At 35.7% G+C, this 26,269-nt stretch overlaps 1 protein-coding gene across 10 annotated transcripts in view; it reads right to left on the bottom strand.

The window, feature by feature from the left end:
- Positions 1 to 26,269, bottom strand: part of FER (FER tyrosine kinase) — a 364,680-nt gene that overhangs the window by 68,446 nt on the left and 269,965 nt on the right. For all 10 annotated transcript variants that reach the window (XM_074360443.1, XM_074360438.1, XM_074360441.1 and 7 more), the window contains one exon: positions 21,101 to 21,224. In XM_074360443.1, coding sequence (XP_074216544.1) covers positions 21,101 to 21,224 — 124 coding nt within the window. The remainder of the gene's footprint in view (positions 1 to 21,100; positions 21,225 to 26,269) is intronic.

Here is a 26,269-nt window from a genome sequence, read left to right as displayed (position 1 = left end):
GTAAAAAAATAATCTCACAATTTTCCCAGTTAAGAATGCAGTGGTTAGTAATAGGCGTCTGTGTATTGGAAGTATGTGCAAGGGTAAGACAGAATGTGTGCAACAGAAAAGACAGCCATCTTTTCTGCTGGCTGATGGACCCCCTAGTGACCTTTCAAATATAGCCTGGGAGTCTGTTCCCCCCAGTCTTCACATTACTAACTCCTTCAGTTCTCATCAAAATGTAGAATTCTCAGACGTCTTTCCTGATCCCCTAAGAAAGTAGATTTTCCCTTCCCACTTCCATACAATTTATTCTCATCATTGTATCCTGTTTGCTTCCATCACAGCTTTTATCACAACTGGAGAGTATCTAATTATGTGTTTACCTTTTTATCTACCTTCCCTAAATGATTATAAGCTATATAATTACAAAGAGTGATACAGCCAGTACCTAGTGCAATGCTTTGCACAAAATAAATGTTGCACTAAGTGTCTGCGAAATGGCTGAAAGCAGAGATCAGGTGTGAGGAGGTTTGTCTCTATTCGCTGTCAGTTCAGAGCTGTGAGAAATGCTGCAGGCATTGAATTCTTATTCATTAATCAATCCCCTTACTGAAAATGAATATTATCTGATCACTTTGACTTACAAAATTTTCCTGGCCCATGTTTGGGTTCTGAAGGGCTCAGTTCTGAAATCAAGATCTCAATGTCTTTTTTCCAAGCACCTTCTATGCAGTAGCTCCACATATAATGGATAAGATAAATAAACAGCAGATCAAAGCAAGGGAGTATTGCTCCTGTGGCTCCAGCCCATCCGAGGGGAAGGAGGCTAGACTGCTTTAAGAGGTAGCTAGCGTGGGAACCTGTAGCGCCCCTATCTCAGGACACACCTAAGATGCAGCTCAGATGACTAGAGGACTGGCTGCGAGGGAGAGGAGAAGAAGGGCCCTTTGGGCTTGAGGAGCTATCCAAGATCACACAGAGGATGTTTAAGAGGTATTTTTCTGCGTTTTAAAGGTAACAGCAGCAATTATTTCCAAGCACATAGCTGTAGTTATCCACAGAAAATTCAATAAAGGTCAGGGAGTCTCTCAGACTGAAACTATGGTTTCTGGAACTGAGCCAATTACTGGCTGCATTGGGAAAGAAAAAATAGCCACAGATATGAGGTTCTGAGCACTTAGAAATGAATGAGCCATCCCTGGATGTAGCAGTCCCAGCCGTCACTGTTTCATCCTTTATGAAAAGTCAGAAGAACAAGGAGTCCTGGAGGCATCAGGTGATGCCTAAAAAGAATTTCCAATTTAGGAACAAGGATACTATGGCTAATGCATGAATGCTGTTACCCTAAAACTCCTACGTCTCAAGTAACCAAGTCTTCCACGAGATGATTTATAATATAAAACCCCTGGGGGTATCAAGTTTTTAGACGAAGCACACAAAGAGATTAAAAATTCAGTTCTTCCTGTCTGCTACTTTAACATTTCAGAAACAGTTCTACTACTACTAGCAGCTCACACTGATGGAGTGATTAGAATATTCTAGGCGCTGTGCCAAACACAAACTCACCAAAACTCCTAAGTACCATTATCATCCTAATTGTACAGATTTACGTATGAATTGATGGAGAGGTGGACTAAAATCATGTTATTTAAAAAAATCTGACCACAGAAGGAGAGAGTAAACTGAACTATAGATGTTTTTACAGTCCTTGAATATAATGCACCTCTGAGAAAAACTTAGCAAACTTATTTACCTAAAATCATTTATATAAACTTATAAGATGTTTAAATCACAATTTTCACAATGACAGTTACTTTATGGTTATATAATTATCCAAACAATGGTTTACAAATCATTTGAATCCACTATATTATGTATACAGTTCTAATGTATTTAAGAGGAAAGTACAGCCAATACTTCTAAATATTTATCCCCTGAGGTGCTAGGATCTTGAGAAGAGTAAGTTTACTGGAAAAAAAAAAATTGCTTTAAGACTTTCCTTGCTGAGTAGTAGTCAACTTGTCTTAAAGGGAGGACTCACATTTCTGATCTTATATTCTCTTCCTATTAAATGATTTTCTCCCACAAGAGGTTAAGTAATTGGCTCAGAGTCACAGTTTTGAGATCTCAATTGAAGGCTGCAGTCCATCAAGGAAGGCAGTAAAGAAAACCACTAACAAAAATGTCTTTCTTCTATGAAAACACAGAGCAAATCTTACAGCTGACAGGTGTTACGTTTCTAAGGACAACTGATGCCTTTCTGAATACAGAGTAAAGGAAGAGAATCCACACAGTGATTTTTAGGAATTTACACAGGCATTTAATGAAAAACTTCTTCCATTTCACCAGTGCACAAAGTGTTCATACTCCATATGAACTATTGGGTCTTTGTACAAGCCACTGAATGGAAAAGTATGGCTAATAATTTTCCTCTGCATTTTGTTTCTCAAAGCTTTCAAATTCGTTATTATAAGAAGGATAAAGGAAACTGCCAAGTACCTAGTTTTCTGTTCCTCTGAAAGGTTTCTGGACAGTATCACTGTTCATGTAGAGACACTGACAGACATTCTGAGATGACAGAGAGGTTAAAATGCTCTTTAGCTAAAAGAAGCAATGATGAAAATGTGAATTAACCTTTTTCCTAGCAGTCACTGATCGTGGAAAACTTCAATCTCTACCTATAAAATGATTACTCAGCTTCTGATTTTAGAAGCAAATGTGAATGCAATGTTACTAAGTAAAGAAAACAAGGAGAAAATAGTTAAAGCATGTTTCTCAGGGGTATAAGAACTATGTCCGCTACACTTAGGTATATACACTCCACAAGGAGTAACTAATACTTTGATTCTCTATTTTTATTTCAACAAGATAGCTTTGAGGGCTGATCCTATACAATGAATATTACAACATTACGTATTTGTATAGTTCACCATTTTTAAATAAATTTAATTTACATTATCAGATTATCATTTAGTCAATTAACATTGGTAGACCACCACTTTATGCAAAGCCCCTTGCTGGGAGGCAGAGCTGTCATCAAATTTCACTATAGAGGGAGGATGTCAGAATAATATACAGCTAATTATCACCAAAAATTCAGGCATCTGGAAGTCCTCAGGTACCTCATTTTGCATAAGGTTTACCACCATTGGTACTTAAAATTCACAAAATGATAAACTTACATTTACCCCTACCTTAGTATATAAGAATGCCCATATGATTTATAAGAACTTGGTATTTCTTTATTTGGCACAAACATGAACTGTAAGGCATACAGGATTCAAATTATGTTGTAGTCAGTGACACTTCTGACCCATAGAATTTCATACAGTGATCTCATCCATGTATAGAAAAATGAGCTCAACATTTAATGGATGACCTTTACCATTCTAGAATGCTATCCTGGAGGGGAAGAGACTTCTCTGAAATTGTAACATTATGAGCTTAATGGTGTAAGCATACTACACCCGAGAAAGAACCAGTACTGTCAACAAAGTCCCTTAAAATAAAGGTAAAATCCCATAGGATGGACGAAATGGAAACCTGAAAGCCTAGGCAAGCCGTCTCACAACAGGGTCTCACCCAAGAGCTCTGACATGTATATTGACAGAAAGTAGCTAAATCTTTTAACGTCAGCCTCAAAATTCCATTCATCTTCTGTTCTGACATTTTAAAAAGCGTGATCACATATAGATGTATTTTTTCATTATTCGTTCCACTTAAGTCCGTATTTTGAACTGCTGAATAATTTTCTTTCATATAAGAGGAAAAAGTGGGAAAGAGTATTATGCTTAAAATGCCATTTGTCTTCACTCAAACTATGTGTTTGTCTTTACTTACGAAGACTGGCATCCTAAAGGCAAAACACAATGCAAATGTTGTATGTGTACTGTGTCAGTAACAATTATCTTGAAATGTGGTGGCAGCCTATAATCAAGGACATCACCACAAGAAGAATGTGAATATCCATTTGTTTCTCAGAATGAGGCAAAATTGCAACATTTCAGACAAAGAAATTGGTTTCGATTTGATTTAATTCATCAGGTATGCTTTAGAACTGGAAGAGTGATAAATTTCTTAACATTTTACATAACAAAGACATGGTCAAATTATACTTGCAGACAGAAATAAAGCAATGTGTTGACAGTGTTGTTTTGTTTTTTTATCATCTAACAGCATTCTCCTTACAAAGAGAAAAGAGAAAATCTATGAAGTAACAGGAGCAGTCAAAACTTTTACCAGGGCTAAAGCTAAAACAATTCCATTATAACTGGTATCTAGAATCAGCAATATTACATTGTTTATCAACATCTATCAGCAAAGAAAACTGGTAAAAATTGTATTTCACAGGTTTCCATCTCTCCAGCTTAGGTTAAACATTTTTGGAAGTGTAGCGACCTCTTCAGGACACCAGTACCATTCGTCTGACACTTCTAACTCTCACACACTGTCTCCTGCTCACTTATCTGACCTAATGAAAGAAAAGTTTTCCTAATTCATACTACTTTATTTGACTTCTTTTGTAGCTCATCATTTTCCATGTGATACTCCGGTTGTACTCATGTGTCTTACATTTTTCTTTTATATGAAAACCCCTTGGAAGGGAACTTCTTACTCATTTTAAAATTCTCTCGCAAAACTGACAGAGTACACTTTGCACAGGGTGGGCCAACGTGGCTTGAGAAAAGGAGGAGGAGGAGTAGGAAGAAAAGGGAAGAATTTATAGTCATTTTTTATATGGTATATTTTTATAATTTTGAGTTATAAAGAAAAAGCTCCTAACTACAAAATTTAAGAATAAAAAATACCACAAACCACAAGTCAATGGAAGCTGAAAATTCTAATCCTCCCAAAGGAAAAGAGGAGTTTTTCTGGTGGAAAAAACCCATAAAATCTGTCTGGTGGAGAACTAACAGAAGCTTACCTACAGAGATATTTAAAAATAACTTGGCCTGTTTTCATAATCTTACAGTGAACATAACCTGCAGATAAGAAAACCATTATTATAAATCACACAAAACTCCTGGATGTAGAGACACTTTGTCGCTATGCCACTTTGCTATGCCCATGTAATAAGCCTTTTTCCATTGAACTGCCTAGGCTGGTTAATAGTTTGATACTTGGAAAACATCTGGATTCAATCTAAGTCTGAGATAAATGACTCCTTTCAATAAATTATAACTGTTTAATTTCCCACCTCTTTTCCATCTCTACTACTATGTAATATTTTGCCTAACTGGTCTCCCTAGCCTTCAAAACTTTCTTTAAAAATGTTAGAAAAAGATTTAAGATCTTCATTAGCAAAAATAAGCACTGAATGGTGACTATGCTAGGGCCTGAGAAATTAAAAGATACTAATTAATTACTTTCATAGTATCTCTTATAATGATAGTTAAGAGTTGAACTCAGTTTTAGCAACAAATTATCTACTGGCTCATCTAGTAAGAAGTGAGGGGGTAGAAAGAGTAGGGAAGGGAAGGGGTCAGGAAGGAAGGAAGGAAATAACCAAATGGCTAACAATGTAGCTGGAGAAACAAGACATTCCATTCATTTTGGAAGAGAAGATACGGAACAGGTAACAGAGAGAAGAGACAAGAAGGAGCGGAAGCTGGTGGAGGGGATTTGAGCCTGGTCTCAAAGTAAAATAAGAGGTAGAAAGGCTAAGAGGGATGTAACCCTCTTTTAAATATTTTTAGTTATTCTAATGCATGGGTCAGCAAAACATGGCCCCGGGGCCAAATCTTGTTGGCTGCTCGTATTTGCAAATAAGTTTTATTGCAACACAGGCTGTTTTGTTTACCTATTTTCTATAGCTTCTTTTGAATTACAATGGCAGAGTTGAGTAGTTGTGTTGGAGACCATATGACCTGGAGAGCCTAAAATATTCACTGTCTGGCCCTAAAGAAAAAGTTCTAGAGCAAGGATTCATGCATGTTTGTCTAACCCTTTCTATTATCCTCAGAAGTTCCAAGTTAAAACCCTGTACAATTGTAGATAACTTTATATGCAATGAGATTTGATATTAACGTATCAAAAATGAGGATGACAGTTCCATTCACAGAATATCACTTTAATACAGTTTACTTCTGTATCCAAACATCTCTAGTATTGCACAATCCGAAAATGACAGAAGAAAAATGAATAACTGGTAGCTACTAGGAACCTTAAAAGAAATGAGTGATATTAAACCCAGTCCTGGGTATGCCAAGCTCACCATCTGTATTCATGGTAAGTTACAAAAGGCTCGCCTTATGGAATCAACCCCATGGCAAGTCCTTGTATCTTCAAGGGAGGAGCATCAATGCAGTGCGCAGGGAAATGAACGCCCATCACTGCCTACAAACTGCTCACTGTGTGCACAAAGACTTTCATTTCTAAGAATGTCCTTCAGCATGAACCATCATTACCACATGTAAGGGCAATACTGTCTTAGAAATGCCACTCTTATGACTCTGATTATATATTTTTCTCTTTTGATTTCTTGTTTCATCTGTTACCTATTTCCCATGGTTTTTCTCTTGCATATTAAATAATTTGGCATAACATGTTGAGTACATTATGCTTTTTGGAATAAATTAGGGAAATTTCCTTTTTTCCTACCAAGTATCATCATCCAAGAGTATTTATAAAAATCAAGTATATTTTGTGCTGCAAAAATTTAAGATTCCTCAACAATTTAATCTACATTTGATTCTTTAATGTATGCCTTACTCAGGTGTACTATATATGCCCGGCACTTTGCCACCAATGGGAATATGGCCTTAAGGTGAATAAAATACAGTTTCATCCCTCAAGAGAGTCACAGCTTTTGCTGTGTATGTGTTTATAAAGCAACAATATTTGAACAACTTCAGAGGAACAGTAACTCCAACAGATGAGCTTCAAATGAAAAATTTAAGTAGATTTCTGTTGCTCCAACAACAAGTAAAAAGAGATCTCCTTTAACGTACAGTTTGAAAGCAGTGGTTCTCACACCTTTTCATCCTGTAATATAAAAAGGTTTCTGAAATATCCTGTTACCCTTGCTTCTTGGAAAGTTTTAAAAAATGAGAAAAAAGATAAATGAAATTCACACCTTTCCTGGATCCCTTCCTCCTGCATAAATGAGGACCCCTGACAGATCCAAGTCATAGGTACACAGGCAGCAGATCCAAGAGCAGATCAAGCTCAGGCAGGGGGTAACCACCCATCCCTCCAGCAGCAATGTAACAAGCCCCTCATGCTACTAACTGCACTGTTAACAGTGCTCCTGGAAGATAAGCATTGTATCCCGGTGTCACCAGGCTGCTTTTAGATTCAGCAGTGATGCAAATCTACCCTTATCTCTTCTCAAAACTGAGGTGATTCTAGACCATGACCATATTTTCTTGCATTGGGAAAGACACTTGGATAGGCAGAGGGATCAGGAAAGACAGGCAGATGAGATGAATCAAGAGGGTGCAGACATCTATGAAAATGTGAAAGGCTTCATGCTATGGCGAGGAGGCAGTATCTCTCACATGTCAGATCAGAAAACTGGCTGTCTACGCTCCCCAGCAGGGTGCAAACAGCATTGTGAAAAACAGGCAGAACACACACTGCTGAAAACTGCAGTGGCTCTTCTGCATTAGACATTCTGTTCAAGCAACACTCCAATATTTCATGAAATGGTTGCAATTCAGCACGAATAGGGGATTCATAAAGATGATGAGGGAAAAGCTAATTCCTCTCTTGCATATAAAGGAAGGAAAACTAACAAACACATTAGGTAAAACTTTTTCAATGTTTTTGTGTTTTTCTTCTACATAAATAAAGCCTTGAAAATGGAAATAGGAAAATAAGAGAAAAGGTATACACAGAGCGATCTCTTTCAGTACGTGGTCTGGAGCCGTAGCCCAGGAAAAGCCCAGCACTGGCCGCCAATAGTAAATTCTACCTCCGACCACAATAGCTGACACTGTCGTCCTTTGCAGCAGCTACACAGAGACCACATTCTAAACACAGAATAATGATTACCACCTGCTTTTACCCCAGTCAAACCTTTTTAACTGGCAACTTTAACCTATTTATTTCTTCATCCATCTTTGTTTTCTTTCATCTTCTAATATGCCTTGGTGAGCAACTCCCTCATCGTCTATACTTGGACAGTAATTTAACACTGTTTAATGTGAATTGCCATTTAGTTTTCTCAAAGGCTTTCCTATCTCTTAATTTAAGCTTAGAGCCACTGATTGTGAAGGAGGCATTGTTAATCCTCTCTTGACAGAGGGGAGAAAATCTGGATATAATATACTTTTTTAGAAAGATGATTATTTTTGTCTTGAAATTTATTTTTTTAAATCATAGAAAAACTAGGGAAATGTCTTATTTTATGTAAACTAACATACATGCCTTGAGATGTGAAAAAAACAGTAAGAGACACTTTCATTGTTGCCATCGTTAAAGCCCAGTCACTGGAGAATAGCACAAATCTGTATTCCGAGCTCACAGATTTCATTGCTATCTTATTTCAGATGTTACAAAATGAGGTCTACTGGCCAGACAGCAAGACCTCCAAGAAGCAAGATCAGTTACTTTCCTCGTTTTCTTCCCAGAGAAGAAAACTTTCCAAAGGAAACAGGTTTCTTTCTATATGGTGCTTTTATAAATTTCTTTTTTCAACTGGTAATTTATTTGCACAGAATTAGGAACATTTCTGAGTACAATGAAAATACATTTTCCTCTTTCATTTTTTACTTGTCATTGTTATTTGTGGGGCTACAAAGTTATCAAGGCTGAAATAAATTTTTTTTTAATTTTAAAGGAAGCAAGTAAGAGTGAATTCTTGAGTAAGCAAATAAGTAAACCTTATTTTAGAGTTATTTTAGTGTCAAACTACGTTAATGGTACTAGAAATGACAAATACTGGATACTACCAACAAAAGTTAGAAGTAATATTTAAATTGCCTTCTCATTTAAAAAAATCTAGAGGCAAAATAAGCTGATAGTTTTTAAAATATTTATATGTAGAGTTAAAAATCAAATATATTCTTCCTTGCTCTTTTATCCTCAAATATTTTTCATTGATTCCTGATTAATTCAGTTTCACTGATTCACTTATCCATTTATGTATTCATTTTGCTTTCATCACTTCCACATTGTTATCTCCACATCAGACTTTTCCCTTGAGTTCTAGGTCTAAATACTCACCTACCTATTCAATAGCTTCACAGATATCTTATAGGCACTTCAGATTCAACATGCCTCAGAATAAATTTCACCCACAATTTCTCCCCTCAAAAACCCAAAACTAAACAAGCCAAAAAACCATGCTCCTTTTCAGTATTTCCTGAGTATAACAACCCATGATCTAGCTGCACAAGTCAGAAGCATGGAAGGTGTCTTGGTAATGACTTTCCCTGAAAGCTTCCCTTCCCTGTCTCTACTCTTCCCTCCAGCCAGCATAACCTGCATGAAACATAAATCTGATCTCTCCTAAGCAAAACCCTATAGTGGCTTCCATTACTCTCACGGTTAGCAGCAACTCCTGCTCCGGGCCCACCTCACAGGGTCTGGTCCCTGCCACCTCTCTGGTTGCATCTTAAGTTGGTATTTAACCTAGCCATAATATGATTGTCTTTCACTGTCCTGGAAGCCCATTCTCCTTCCCACCTCCAAGCCACTCTCTTTCCCTGTTGACTGTTTGCTCTCCTCTCTTCCATCTTTCCTTGGTTACCTCTTAACTTTCAGTTCAAGAGTCACTTCTTCAGAGATGCCTTCCATGGCCTCATCATGGGGTCATATCCCACTTCTAAACAGTTTCTTGTATGAATGACATATGGTTAAGTCCTGCCTTGGGTTTTAAAAGATCTCAAACAGCAAATATAATTATTTTAATTTTATTCCTTCACTAATTTATGTAAGTAAATAGAAGCCTAACTTTAAAGAGGCATAATGGGAATTTTAAAAATGAAGGGAGACATATTACTCACTGGGAATTAAAGTTTCTGAAGTGGTAAGGAACTAAGTACCCCGGCACTTTTCTAGCCATCCATTCACATTCTCTCGTTATTCACGTGATGAATGGACAGAGGGCAGGTGAGGGAGAAAGAGGCTAAATGAAGTATGTGCCTGCCAAGCACTTTAATGCATAATAACACATCTGATATTTACTGCCAATTATTTCAAAGTACATGTTAAAAATTAATACTTTTCAGCATGTTATAAATTACTGCCACTTTCTTAAGCCCTGATCACTGCCTGTAATAGAACAGGGTCAATATAACAAGTAACTACTGTTAGATGAAAAATGGATTGAAACACGGTAGTATTCACCTTCTGTGACTCTTGGAGGATGACAGTATTCTGAGAACAGAACTGATATTGTCTCACTAAAACTCTGGAATGATCACATTCACATGATTCAAAAAATGCTCTAAGCATCCTAAAACCTTCATTTTAACCTGTGACAGAAAAGGAGTTTTGGTCTGTTTGTATACCGCATACTGGTCTGCATTAGACATAATTACCTCTTCATTTATGCTACATAAAGAAATGAACCAGTGAAAAATGAAAATACACAATTAATATTTAAGGGTGAAGCAATTTAGGATTACTTTCCTAGTAGTCATCTAATGGCATCCAACTAGAACTCTGGATAGCAGATAAGAGATCTATTTCATTTACTCATTAATTTATCCATTTACTCATTCATTCATACATCAGATATTTATCACATCCTTACTATAAAAAGTACTCAATGAAAAATGTTCACAGAAAATTTGCACTATTTCCTTACCCCCAAAAGCAAATCAAACTGTGCACTAAAAATGTTCAGCATTAAAAGGTCAAATGGAGAACACAAAAGCATCAAGTGGTTTCTTTTCTATAATAAAAATACCTATTCATAAGGAGTATAATTAAGTGTACCAGACCATTAACTACTGTTTCTAAGCTATTTTATAAAAATTTAATGTTTATCAAAATAGAAGTCATTTTATCTCACAGTCCAAATCCTTACATTAGAAGAAAATGGCCTTTTGAGTATTAAACAAAACAGCAAGTGAATGACATCGTCTCTTATGTGGCACTTTAGTTCTACAGATCACATTCTCCGAGAATCAGACATGAATCACTGGCATTATTAACCAGCAACATTACTGAGTTATTAGGTTAGGCAAATAATAATTTTCATCTACAAATCATAAAACCAGAGATCCTGGGGAAAAATACGACCCTGTATAAATAATGCATATATAATTTTACTTATGCATAATTTGGCATGCATTATTTTACTTATCTCTTTAAAATCAGTGGGTCTGTGACCTAGGATACTATGTGCAAGGTAGCCTTCTTAAAGATCTATAACTTATTTGGAAAACATGTCTAATTTAAGTGCAAAAACCTGCAGATAAGATCTTGAGGTCACTTGCTTGTATTTTCTTCCATTACAAGAATGACGGCATTAGTGAGGGAAAGCCTGACTGCCAGTGGGAGGGGCGCTCGGTCCGCTGTTGGATTTGTCACCATCATTAGCATGTTTCTTGGCATTTCGGAGGCTCCCAGTAAAAAGAAAGCTACGTGTTATGCTTTTGGCTCATTACAGTTTGAAGGAGTCATGTTAGAATTATTAGAATTCCGGAAAATATAAAACATTGGAGAGTATCTTAGAGCTACCTGAATTTATGAGGAAAACAATACCAGAAGACTGTTGAAAGTCTCTGAGAATGTGAAGTCATCTTTCACTCTTTTTGCTTACGTAGGAGATCTAACATAGTAGCAAATCCTGATGGCCCTATCTGCAACATACACCCAGAACTGGCCACTTCTAGTGGTCTCCACCACTACCATCCTGGTCCAGCTCCCATAATCTCTCATTTACATCACTGCAATAGCTCTTTACCTGCTCATCTTGTTTCTGCACTTGCTCCTTGCCAGTATATTTTTTAAAGAATTCCAACTACTCTAAAACCTGGGGCAGATCAAGTCTGTCCTCAAGGGCCCCCATCTGGTGCAGACTAAAAGCAAAGTGACTTACAAGATCTTCCTGATCTGGCCATCCAATAACCATCTAACCTCATTTCCTGTCTCCCTTGTTGGCCTTCTTTGGACACATCTGGCATGCACCTATCTCAGTACCTGCCACATCCACAGCTAGGAATGTTCTTTTCACTGATATACACAGCCCTCACTCCTTTATCTCTTTTGGGTCTCCTCTCACACCCTTTATAAAACAGTGCCTGCTGCCACCTTCTCATTCCCTTTAATCCTATATTATACCTCTCTATAACATTTACCACTACGTGGAATATTTAATAATAACTTGCTTACTATTTTTAAAATTCATTTATTACCTGCTTTCTGTCACTTCTATAAGCTTTTAAGGGCAGAGTTTGTTGATTCACCACTGAAAGGGAGCAGAATTTGCCACCTCAAAATATGCCTCTTAGGGTTAGGAATTGGTTTGAGCTGATTATTTGAGCAGACACTGAAGAAGCTCTGAAGACTAACCCTTTAGTAAGAGACATTTATACTTATAAGGGAGATCTCCATTTGTAAGGATGTCTCCCTCTCTGTACCAGGAAGAGGGGAATGACTACATCTCTAGCAACTCTAATCAATGGAGGAGATACTGGACCGATCTGCATAACAACCTTACCCTTGTTCACTGTGGTTTTCCTAGTAACCTCCTGTAACTGGCCTCCCACTACCCCAATACCAGTCTTTAGCTGAAAATGATATTTAAGATAGTGGCTTGGGTCATTTGGGGGAGTTACTCTGTTTTCCTGGGTATCTCCCATGTATACAGGAGGTATACTTGCAATTAAACTTCTATTTTTCTCCAATTAATCTGTCTTTCATTACAGGAGGGTCTTAGCTGAGAGAACCTAGAAGGGTAGAGGGAAAGTCTGTATGTACCACTGCCATACATATACTTATACACACATACATGCATATGTAGATGTAAGTAAAATAAATACCAGGTCATGATAAGAACTGATAAAACAATAAACAGGGTAAAGGTAATAGGAAATGTCAAGGTGGAGGCAGAGGTCCAATGTCACACAGCTGATGTGTAGCAGAGCCAGGATTCAAACACAGAGCATTCCAGTGCCAAATCTGTGATCTTAACCACTATGCTGAAGCTGTTAAACAGCGCTGCAAATGCTAGCCTTCCAGGCTACTATAGTTGGCAAATGCAGAGGGAGACAGTCTGATTGGCATTGAGATACCTGAAAAGGGAAATATAGGAATGTAAAGGGCTTCTCATTGTGCTTCTGTATTTCATAAAATAAAAATAATATTTTAAGATAATAACTGGGCAAAAAACCCCTAGCGATTCTCAAAATTAGTGAGGTGAGTCAATACCTAGTAAATGGCTCAGGTTTGATTTCTCTAGTTCCATTTGCTGGTGGCTCTGATCCTGCCTTGGTCACCAGAGAGCAGGAAACAATTTGCAAGCAAGAAGAGTAAGCCTGCCTCTGTGTCAACCATGTTCTGATGGAGTCCTCAGAGGCCAGAATTTCTCTTTGACCAAGACTAGAAAAAGCTAGCTACGCAAGCATAACTCAGGTTTACTTGGGAACCGGAATTTAACGAACGGTTACCCAACTCCATGGTTCTGGGCTTGATCTCCCGCCTATTGTATGGATATGATGTGAGCTGGGATTTAAGGAGACTGCATGGACCACCTGCTGCAAAAAGTCAGCCAGTCCTACCACATGCAACTGTGTGGTAATGAATCACCCCAGGAAAACATGGAGGTAAGACCTGTAAAAAATTCTCTCATCCCTACAATGAGGCTTTCTCTAAATCAGCATTTATTACATGGTTTTAAGATGTACTTTGTAAGAGAGATGTCCACATGGTTGATCATATTCACAAAAGCAGAGACATATCTAACACATAGTTTAAATATTTTGCTTAAGTTTCATAGGTTTTGTCATTCACTCAATCTAGGCTCAGATCTTCCCCTTACCAGCTCTATGGCATTGGACAAGTTACTTACTTTGGTGGCTCAATTTTTTCTACTGTAAAATAGAGACACCATCGTTACAGAAATATGAGGACTAAATAAGATAATTAATGTGCTTTCCAAATAGGAAGTACTCAATGAATGAGTGATGGCCATCTTTTAGGGAGCCTGCTTAGTACATGTCCCATCCTCTGAGAATTATCCCCTCACACACAGAAATCAGCTCCTGCAAATCTATGTAACCGTGATCCTGCCTACTCTTCCCTGTCTGGTCATGTTATTGATTAAAGGAAGGGCAGACACCTAATGTAAGCTGGGCCAATCAATTCTTTCTGCCAAGTATTTGATATTAGATCTCAAAGACTAATTAATTATCTGCAGATGTGAGGCCAGGAAGGTTATGTTGACTCAAATATCACTTGAGAGACCTTTGCAAATGGGGCAGAGGAATGTAGTCTTCAGAGCCAGAGGGAAATGAAGCAGCAACATAACAAGAAGAAATAATGAAAAAGCAAGAGAGCGCTGAGGGTAAAGAAAAAGAGATGCTGCCTTGGTTCCTGACTGCTTTGCGGTTCCTAATTCCAACAGCTCCCAAAGCTGGCTGAACTTGCTGTCTTTTGAGTTCTGTGAGATAAGCAATAGGAAATTTATAAGAACATAGAGTTAAGTTCGCTTAAGCAATTTCTGTTCTTTGTAATCAAATAGTCCCTAAGAGAAAACGGTAACCTAACCATTTGTATTTGTTTAATATAAAGATCACTTTTGACATTCTGAACCAGAAATGCACTTAACGTAGTTATTTGAATAAAAGTCAGAAATAATAGAGAATGAGGTACAGGCCAGATTTCCTATCATTTCTACGTAACAGGCAAGGCAGTAACTGAACCATGAAATAGCTGTCAGGTACTCCTGCTTCCTCCTTTCCCTGCTTCTCAGTCTCCAGCATGTGCATTTTATTTACTAGACTGAGCTGAGTTCCTGAACAGTATCCTATACATGCTGCACCTTTCCCACCAGTAACCGTAAAGCAAAGCTTTTCTGTTCTCTGACCACTTACTCCAAATCCCTCATTTTTGTTTTCTAAGAAAACAGCTAGATATTCCGGTATTTTAACTCGAGCCAACATGTTCACTGATTCCAGTATGAGAAGGATTCCTTTTTCATTCCTGGAAACAGACATGTGACTTTAGGTAAAAATCACTTAATTAAAGTGAGTGAAATGAGAGATGGGAAATTCTGACAGTGAATAAAGTAGCAGGATAAATAATTTTTAGAAAGGTTGTTCTTGTGATATCTTTTGGAGGATAATCACACTGTATATGCAAATACCAAATTGCACTAGGGAAACAAAAAAGGTTAAACTAGAGAAGGACCAAATATTTTTGACACATTTAAAATTATTGAGCAGTTCTCTCTGTACTGTAGCAAAATTGGTTTAGAAGCGAAAAATAAAATACAGCTTAATATATTCAAAATTGTAATCAAATGTTAGAACAAGAAAATCAGTCATAAATGCTTAGTCAACTCACTGAGATTATAGCATTTCTATGCTAATCCTGTGTTTTTAATTAACAGATAAAGCAGAAGGAGGTATCTAAACAATAGTGTATAAAAAATGAAAAAAATAAATTTTCAACCTTTAATTAAATGGGGAAGCAATAACAAAATACTGCTGCATTTCAGCAACTGTTCATTTAAAAAACAACAAAAAACACACCTTGGTATATCTTTCTAAAATTCATTTTGCAGGCTTCAGCATCCTCTTCTGTTTTTTACTCATGATCACAAAGAGTCCAGATGCTGATTACAGCCACCACACCAAATGCTATCTGGCTTTCTGCCCTGAATCTCCTAATTGGTCAGAACATGCATTTCTTATGGAAAGCAGTCCAGACCAGTGCAGTGATTCAGAGTTGGGGCTCTCGAACCAGAGTTCTGGGATCCACATCCTGGACTGGCCACTTTCTTTTCATATGATCTTGGGCAAGATACCTCCCTGATCATGCATTTCCTCATGTTAAAACAGACATAGCAATAGTACCTCCAGTTGTTTTGAGGATTCATTCATGCACTTCTAAGTGCCAGGTACTGATCCAACAGTGAACAATACAGGTAAAATTATTGCCTTTGTGGAGCTTACATTCTCAGATGTTGCATCTAAAGCACTTAATAAGCATAGTGCCTGGTACTCAGTAAGTAATAAATGTCAGCTGTTAGGATTACTAACACTCGAAGGAGACAGAATAGAACACTGGCATTGGAAGGACTGGGAATGTGTTAGAATGAAGTCTACACATCTAAGACCACTGTTAGGTAGTGTAGGCAGTAGTCCCGCCATAAATTCTCTATATGACCTTCACTTAATCTCTCTGGACCTTAATTACTTCTTCTGTAAAGTGATCTTAAGTTCCCTTCCATTATATATATGGCTCAACATGAGACAAAGAAAATATGAAGGGTTCAAAACATTAAAAAAACTTCACCTATTTTAGTTTTATCCTACCATTTAAATAATACGAACATTCACTGAGCACAAGGAAACTTCCTCAGTACACTCAAAGCTTTGGAAGAACTCAGATGCTAGGTAATCAGTTGCATTTAAAAAGTAAAGAAAAACTCTAAAGAATCACTGGAAAAAATGTAAATGATTGATTTCATCCCAAATCTTTAGCTTTATAAAATGAAATCATGAAAAACAAAAATAAGATAGAAGTGGCATCTTCCATTTATCTTAAAAAGTACATGTGCCTAAGACTTATCAGAAATCACTGGATGAAACAATCTTCTAGAACCTATTTTAGTGAAAGTAATATTGTTCCTTTCTGGGTGCTCTTAGCTTTCCTAAATTAGTTTTTCCATTGAAACATAAAAATAATCGATCCCATGCCTACACCTTTTCACAAGACTATACATTTTTCAGAGTTTTGTAAATTTTGTTCAAATTATTTTTCTTTCCCAGTTAAAAACCGTATCATTTTAAGTGTCTTAAAAGTACCTGAATGTATGGCTAGATATTCCTGAAGTTTAGCCAAACTAAATGGTATACACGGCTCTTGGTAAGAATAACCTTGTACATCTGGCTCAGCCCGATGTCCCTTGGACTTCCCATTTTGATAATATTGAACTCTTTGTCACTCTGTGATTAAGTTGTGCTTTCTCAGGAAAAACACTGTAACTTTGCTTTCAACTTTCCTTCAGCCACAATATTCTTTCTCTGTCTATTCAACAACACACTCATTCATCAAGTCTCAAACAGTATCCTCTGTAAAACTTTCTCTGATTACTCACCACCATAGCTCTCATACTGATAAGTCACATTAGACCCTCTTGATATTACTCCCATGGTATTTTGTACATATTATCACTTAAATTGATTACCTCTTTGCATTGTTATTTTTCTGTTACATCCATTTGAAGGCAGGGACCATACTTTTCATGTTGCTATCACCTTGGTGCAGAATAGGCTACTCTCTGTGTTTGTGAAGTACTGGAAATATTTTTCTCAATAGAGAAGCAAAACCCTTACTAAATAATAAAATATATGTGGTCTTATATACCTTCATTTGTAGAATTGTTAACCTTACTCCATAACAAAGAAACATCATTGTGGAAGAGAACCAAAAATGAAGAGGAATCAGCACAAGGTTTAAAATAGACTAAGAAATCATATCCTATGGCACCTCTCCAAAACACCTTTTCCAGTATTGACAACGACACAGAATATCATAAAATGAAGAAATGCTTCCAATACTCCCACAGATTATGGACTTTAACTCAAATATGCGGCAATCAAGAGTTTATCCTCCCTTTATTTTCTATGGACAAACAAAGAAGATGGCACTGAACCACTTTTAAAAATAAATCCAAGTAAACATAAATCTTGCAGTAGAACTCATCAGCAGTAAAACTGTAAATGCTATTACCATTTAAATCTAGTATAATGTCAAACTTCAATCCATTTACCATCAAAAATAATTAGGTTTAATAATCTTTCTACAGTGACACCTAACAATCTAATAACATACCATTGTAAGTAAACCTCCCTCCAAAGTTCATCAGTGTACTTCAAGTATTCTTATAAAGTGCAAGTAGGAAAGAAAATTTCACATTCGCCTACAGAATAATTATAAAGAAAATGGAGTTGTTTACAACTCAACTGAAACACAATATATCCAGCATTCTCTAACTACAAACAGAAAAAGTTTCAGTCAGAAACTCAGTGTATCAAGAGAACATTCTTGAAAGTTAAATGGAAATTACAACAAGAACATTTTCCAAAATCAGGCTATTTCTTTATGCAATTACTTGTTTCCATTTTGTAGCTGTCATACTTATTTATCAATAATGAATCACTGCTCTGTTCTTCTCATAGTAATCAAAATAATAAAACATAGCGAAAAAAAGATAATGTGTCCCCCAGAACTTAAGATATTATCCTGGGGAGATACAATTAGAAATATTTTCAAGTACTGAATTCCAGTGACCTCTAATTTAGTGAACAGAATAACATATATAAGTTCATATAAAATTTAAAGCATATTTAAATTTCTTGCTTTGATTTATGGGACACAGACTTTAGAACTGTTAGACATGCAGATATTTTGGAATGTCAAGAATTGGGCGTGGTGCCTTTCTTTATTACTTGAAAAATGAAAGGAAACTTTCAATCAAGTTTTAGATACTTTAAATTCTGAAAGACCTCAGAAATTTTTCTAATGAGGAAAAAACACTTTTCACTGTAGTGAATACTATATGTATAGTATTCATATATTTATTTTATACTTACACTATGTAAGTATAGGTACATATTTGATATTTCTTAGAAGAAAAACACATAACATGTCCTAAGTGTATCTTTAAACTATAAATCAGTTAAAACTCTACTGCAATGACTACTACTACCAAAGAAACACTTCCACAGGAAGACACAAAGAACCAGGTTCTATAGCACAATTCACTTCTACAAAAAATAAAACACAGAAAATGATTTATTTTCTCAATATTGTGTCATGTATTGGTGAAGTACCAAAATGAAAAGAAAAAAAAAATGAATTCATCTACAAGAGCACTTACATAAGTTTGAAGAGGAACACTCTAAGACCATTGGCTAGAGATACCAGAAAATTGATCCAGTAATCATGGTTAACAAGGGAAATGAGGATAGCAGATAGTTGAGATGGTATCAGTGAACGTGACTACAGAAAAATAATATATTGTTGCTATAATAGTTAGTAAGGACACCCTTATGAAAAAAGTACTTATGAAAATGAAGACAAAAAGAAAATATGCTATGCGACAGATGACAAATTTGAGGTTTTTGTGTTACCGCTTGTCAGCACCCTGACAGATGTGACTAACCGATCACTGGATCGTCACTGATCCTGGAATCCTTCTCAATGCACAACACAGACAGCCACTACCAATCACTGAAAGTTAGCACTGCAACCTATTTGTCAAACCTGCTCTCAGTGACATTGTTCAGAATGCTCAGTCAGGAATCTTTCCCACAGGCAAATAGGAGAGGACTGTGTCTAGTCTCCCAGGTTGTGGTCAAGCATGGGCTGACTATTAAAAATTTGTAATAGAATGAAAATTCTCAAAAAGCAAAGTGGAAAAATATTACAGCAGATAATGTTATGAACTGGTACGTGGGGTAAATTTTTAAAAGGTAACTGCCACCCACAATTAGTCTATCTATGACTTTAAACCATAATAAATACACATTATTGAAACTGTCTTATTGTCAGTTACCAATAACAGCCTTTAATTTCCGGTGCATTGTGGTTGAGTAAACTGTTGTTTCAGTGTCTTGCTGCCTTTTAGTGATTGCTTTCGTTGCAAATGTATGACTGTATTTTTTTTAAGTGCCTCTATCAACAGAATTGAAACCATTCTAAATTGCAGATGGCAGTTAGCTTTCCCTAAATAAAGGGCAAAATCCTGTATTGTTACTTTTAACAAAAAAAGTTTCCTCTCATTGAAATTAGTGATAATGTAATTCTTATCCAAAATCAAATTTTTAAGTCTTTAAAAATTTCTTAGAGTGTGATTTGACTTATATTCATGAAAAGGAAACACAGTCTATATTCATACAAAGTAAAAATGGAAATACAGTGACAGTGGTTTAGTTTTAGTTATCTTAATTTCCAGAAAAATAGTATCCCTATTGAAATGTATTTTAAAACACATGCAGTCATTGAACTATATCTGAAATATAAGTCATAATTCTAGTTTCACAATAAAACTGAATACTAAACAAAATATTCTGGGAAAATTAAGTCAAAAATATTCATTGAAATCAAATAAATGTATATTTCAGGTGAAAATAACTTTGTTCTGCTGCAATTCTACATTACACAACTTCACCAAAATGTTAAGTCAAAGGCTAATAATGAAACACATTAGAGGAAAATACACCTCAGTAACCAACCAGCTTAGATAAAGCCCACAATAGTTCGGTCTAACAATGAACCCTGCTTCACATTAAACAGTATACGGTGCTGTTTCCAGCAAAAAACTTTATCAATCCCCGACTTCATTTTGCTTATATACACTTAGCCATATTTAGGATCTGACATAAATTCTGCAAGAAAGCTTAAGGTGTACTGACATTTAGCAATAAAGGACACTCAGCTAAAAGCAACTAAAACCACCATCTATAAAACATTAAGACCAAGTTGCTGGTCTTATATTATTAGAGAAAGTTTTCTAACATCTCCTTTGAAATAACTAGTATGCTAAAATCTTTTACCCTTGGCCAAATTCACTGTCATGAATTGTTTTACTGTTACACTTTGCTATGACCTTGTAAGTAGTTTCTTTGAAAAATGAGAATAGGTAACACACGAATCAATCTTTTCTGGCTCTAAGATTGTAGCTGCGTATGTGACTAACATGTGGTACATCTTATCACCATGCTATTCATGATTATACTAAAACAAATGTTAATTAGTAAGCGAGTCATTGTCTAATGAGATGTACTTACCTCAGGTAAGACAAAAAACAAGTGTTTCTGTCGACTATGGAAACAGCTATCAAAGAATGCTTTCACACAAAATATGAAAAGCAACAAGGAAATACATGTTTTGTGAAAGAAATTCATTGCTGAACGATAGCAAATATATCGGCTTTCTAGCATTCTATTAATAAAACTGGAAGATGTTTCAAAATGATTCTCCTTACCTGTGTATACAGTTTTTACTCTCCAGATATGCCATACCAGAAGCAGCATCCAATGAAAATTTCACTAATTGTTTGAGTTTTATTTCATCCTTCTTCTTCCTCAGAAAGGAGAGGAAATCACCTCCTAGAAGAATTGACAGATGAGACAAGATCATGATGAAAGTCATATTTGTCACCTATAGAGATACCCGACAGAAAAGCATTCCACGTTTAACCATATTTTTTGACCATTTTGTTTGAGGTGGGGATAAAAAGAAAACATGAAAAGAACAGAACTTATGAGAAAGCAGACACCACAAATTTTCCTAGATGCACTTTAAGTACTTTTTCAGTGAAAGTACTTTGTCAGTGAAAGTACTTAATACATAATAATATTCAAAGTTCTACTTTTTCCTTTGTCACAATTTCTCACCAATTTGCCTGACTAAAATTTTCTAGGAAATTTTATTGTCTCTAATGCCAAATTTAAAATTACAGTTGTTATAAGTGGAACAAAAAAGTAGATCATATTGAATTACTCATCAGAATAAGTGATTGTTTAAAAAGTTGAGATTAACAACACCATCACTGACAGTAGAGTCAGACAGAAAAAAAAAAAAAGCTATGATTTTGATGAGACTTAGTGCTGAGCCAGATTACATCAGACAGATTCCAGTGACATCCTAGAGAAACTCATTAAACCAGTACAGTCCAAAAGAAATATAATGCAAGCCACGTAGTAATTTTAAATATACCATTAGCCACATTTAAAAAAGTGACAACAACAAAAGAGTGAATCTGATTTTATTAAGTTTTTTCTTTAGCCCAATATACCCCAAATATTATTATAACAACAGGCATCATTATAAAAATTATGGTAGAGATATTTTACGTTTTATCATCCTACATCTTTAAAATAGAAGGTGCATTTTACATTTATGGGACATCTCAATTTAGATGTGAATTTTCATTTGAAATATTTGATCTGCATTTAGATTTCATCAAATTTACAGCTGGAAAAGGTAGATTCATATACCTAGTTTGTTCCAAACATACTTAAACTTTCCCAATAACTGAATCATGTATCAACTTTTAAATTTAGATCAATTAAAATTAAATCAAATTTGATATTCAGTGTTTTAGAAGCACTAACCACATTTCAAAAGCTAAACAGCTCAGCAGCCCCATGTGGCCAGCAATGACCACATTATATAGTGCAGCCTTTAAGCTAAATGTCCACTGACAGATGACTGGATAAAGAAGCTGTGGTGTATATATCCACAATGGAATACTACTCAGCCATAAAAATATATGAAATAAGGCCATTTGCAGTAATACGGATGGATTTGGAGACTGTCATTCTAAGTAACCCAGAGAAAGAAAAAGACCATGTGATATTACTCATACGTGGAATCTAAAAAAAAAAAAAAAAATGACACAAGTGAACTTATTTATAAAGTAGAGATAGACTCACAGACATAGAAAACAAATTTATGGTTACCAGCGGGGAGAGGGGAGGGTAGAAGGATAAATTGGGAGTTTGGGATTTACAGATACTAATTACTACATATGAAATAGACAACAAGGTTCTAGTGTATCGTACAGGGAACTATATTCAATATTTTGTACTAACCTATAATAAAAAATAATATGAAAAGGAATTTATATATGTATATATATTATACACCAGAAGTTGACACAATAAACTGAAGTTGAAAACTGACTATACTTCAATTAAAAAAAAATAGTGTAGCCTTAAACTACACGTTCATTAACAACATAGCATTAAAGGCAATGGCTTGATTATTTTTCCTTGTTAATGTATAATGCAGTTCATTATTAAACAAAACAAAACCAAGTTAAAGTATATATTAGAATGAATGTTCTCTAAAAACAGTCATTCCTACTTTCCTCTTTCTATTAGGCCCTCAGACATTAAGCCAGAACTCTGAGAGAGGGATTAGCATTTTAATTGTCGTTTCCTGATCTTTATTATCCTCTTCACCAGGGATCTAGGCCTTAAATACAACTACTCTAGAGGTGGAGACTTAATGGCTTTTTCTTTAATGAGAGTATCTAGAAAATAAATACCTGCCTAACTCTCCTTACAATGTTCTCTTTTTCTAATTTCCTCTTCTATTCACAAACCAAGTATTACACAAATTTAGGTGGACTATTTACAAACTCAATAAGCTATATGCTTTAAAAAAAATCTTAATGGTGTCAGATAATTTTTTTTTGTTCTTTTAAAAAGAATACACATGTATTACTATGAAGACTACTAAAATAGCCTCTATCAATTTTGACTTAATTTTCTGAATGAAACACGTAACTGTAACAGTAAATAGCAAAATTAACTACTAATTTCTCAACTTTTATACGCACCAAAAATGGACTTGAAATCAATATTCAGTTCATTACCTGGACCAATATTCACATGTATTAATTATTTTGTTAGATATATGTTGGTCTATTTTATAAAAAGTGCACCCTCTTGGTCTTGAAACCACATTAGCATTTTATTTAAACTATGTAATGACTTTTTTTTTTTTTCAATTTTTGGCAGAGGGAGGTAATCAGGTTTACTTATTTATTTTTAGAGGAGGTGCTGGTTATTGAACCCAGGAGCTCGTGCATGCTAAGCATGCATTCTACCGCTTGAGCTACAATACACCCCTCCCCACTGGAATGACTTTCAAATGAAAAAAATCTTTTGTGGAATTTGATTTAAAGCATCATCTGACATACCCTCAGTGTTCTGTGGAATCCTAATATAATTTCTTTCCAAAATTAGCTCACATTCACCACTTTTCCTTCTGCTTCCTGCTCTTTTTAAATTTAGTCCTTCATATAGTCTTTCTGGCACCCCAACCCCCAGCCCAGACTGTACATCCTGTAAAGAGAGTTGTGCTTCTGTTGTTCAGCATGATAATTTCAGCACCTACTACAGAATGTCTAGCATGCAATACCTCAGTAAACATTTCTTGAATGAATGAATGAGCAATGTATAAATATCTCCTTGTTCTTGCAGATTATAAACTACCCATGAAGACAAGCTACCTATGAAATTTTTTATTAATTTTAAACATTTCTTCCTAAGCCCCTCTTCAATGGTTAGAACTATGCTTTTCAAGCACTTGTTAAATGCTAAAATAATGTTTAGGAAAGGATGACATTACATTTCTTATCAAAGGCATCTAATGAATGCCATAAAATTCTTCATATTCCGACAACAAAACTTAGTTTAAGACTGAGCTCATCTTGATAGATGCTTCTGTAACACTACTTCAAACTGCATCATTAAAAAAAATAATAGTTTGCAGAGGAGCAATCCTCAGTAGATAAGACTATAAACCAACAAATGCATACTATATTAATAGACAAAGAAAAGACAACACTTAGACTGCATTAAAAATTGCCTGAAAAAAATGATGCCAAGTCAATAAAAGTACTAGGAAGGTAGAGTTAGATATAGCTATTTGCAAATACTGTGACACAAAGATACAGACGAAGGTGTATCTGATTGTCTCTTAGCTAATCCAACAATATTTCTGCCTTAGAGAAATTTCCTGCTTAAAATCATTAAATCATTAAAGTAAATTTATTTTTTTTCCCCAATTTTTAGTTATTCATGCCACAGACCCAGTGATCTTAAGTAAAGGAGCAGAGCTGCACCATCCCAAAGCCCTCGTCAGCTTCTTGCAGAACACTGTACAGAAGAAAGACCTCCAGTAGAAATTTAAATGATTATGATTCAGTACTGAAAGCCGAAGCCTTGGGCAAGTGCACGCATTAAGAACTCTGAAGCAAAAAGTAAACTCTCCAAAGGACAGATTATGAGACACCAAGAAAACAACTCGGACTGGGCCAGAAATATTCCTTTAGGCACTCTACTTGATTAATACCACTACATGAAGAACTGGAGACCACATCAGATGATATAACCCTTAGTATTCACTGTGAAGTTACTGTAGAGGATAGCATCTGTTCCTTTGAACTCATCCTTTTGTCATTTTCATTACGTGCCAAGTTAAAGAACCTCTCTTAGAACGTGTGATATATACAATAATCATATTTGCAGCACACATGTATTTATGTGTATACGTGTTGGTATCCGTCCGTGTGTGTGTGCACATAGCCTAGAGGATCTCACCTGACCATTGTGGTAAGGATCTTGGTATTCAAAAATGGGCAGAACAAGACAGCAATTCCCCTTTCATAATTCTCTCTTAACAAGGCTTATTTCTGTATAGGTATACTGCACATTAAACCAAGATAAAGTGGATTATTTTCTAGAATTCTTCACCAATGATGAATTTCTCAGACAATTCTTAGCATGTTTTTATAGCCAACTTTTGGTTTACGACGGAAACAGTATGACATGGTGAAAAGCATGGACACTGAAGTTACACTGATCTATGTCTGATTATCTGTGTAACCTTTGGTAAGCTGTTCAATCTCTCTAAACTTCTTTAAAATATAAGGATTTATTTCATTTATTTCTCAAGATGGTTTTGAAGACTAAAAGGTATCTAAAGCACTAAGCATATGCCTTGCACATGGTACACACAAGAAATACTAGTACAACTTATTATTTTTATTATTGAAGTTACTTTGCATATAAAATGAGGAAGAGCTACAGCGGGGACTAGTTGTTTGTTGCATGTCAATTTTCCCTCATTCCCCTCAATTTCCTTTAGAAGACTGTCCTTCTCCCATTTTGAAAGGTATTAACCTGACTTCAACAGTAAGGGGGTGAGGGGTTCTAGATTTGCTTAACCCAGTCAATGAAGCCCATTCCCCACTGACTGGCTCAGGGACAGGCACAGTGTTTAATTCAGCCCACTGACATACAAGGAAACTTTTTTTTTTTTTTTTGAGAGCAGTAATAGAAAGGCAGCATTCTCTGCAAGTGGAAGTGTAAAGGACAGCACGTGGTGCCACAAAGACTGGCAGCCTTGGGATGAAGCTATCACCCCAAAAAGCAGGAAAAGTGAAGGAAAGAGAATAGTTTTTGGTGACATGTTTGAACTACTGGATCAAACACTGTCTAAAGAATGACTTCCCTCTAGATTTTTCTATTAAGTGAACGAATAAAATCCCTATAAATTTTTCATATATCTCCCATACTAGCAACTCAAAGATTCCTTATGGCTAAAACAATATTTACATCAGATTTTGAGGATTTAA

This window comes from Camelus bactrianus, chromosome 3 (genome assembly GCF_048773025.1).
Source record: "Camelus bactrianus isolate YW-2024 breed Bactrian camel chromosome 3, ASM4877302v1, whole genome shotgun sequence".
Taxonomy (NCBI): domain Eukaryota; kingdom Metazoa; phylum Chordata; class Mammalia; order Artiodactyla; family Camelidae; genus Camelus; species Camelus bactrianus.
This window is presented reverse-complemented; position numbering and strand designations above follow the sequence as displayed.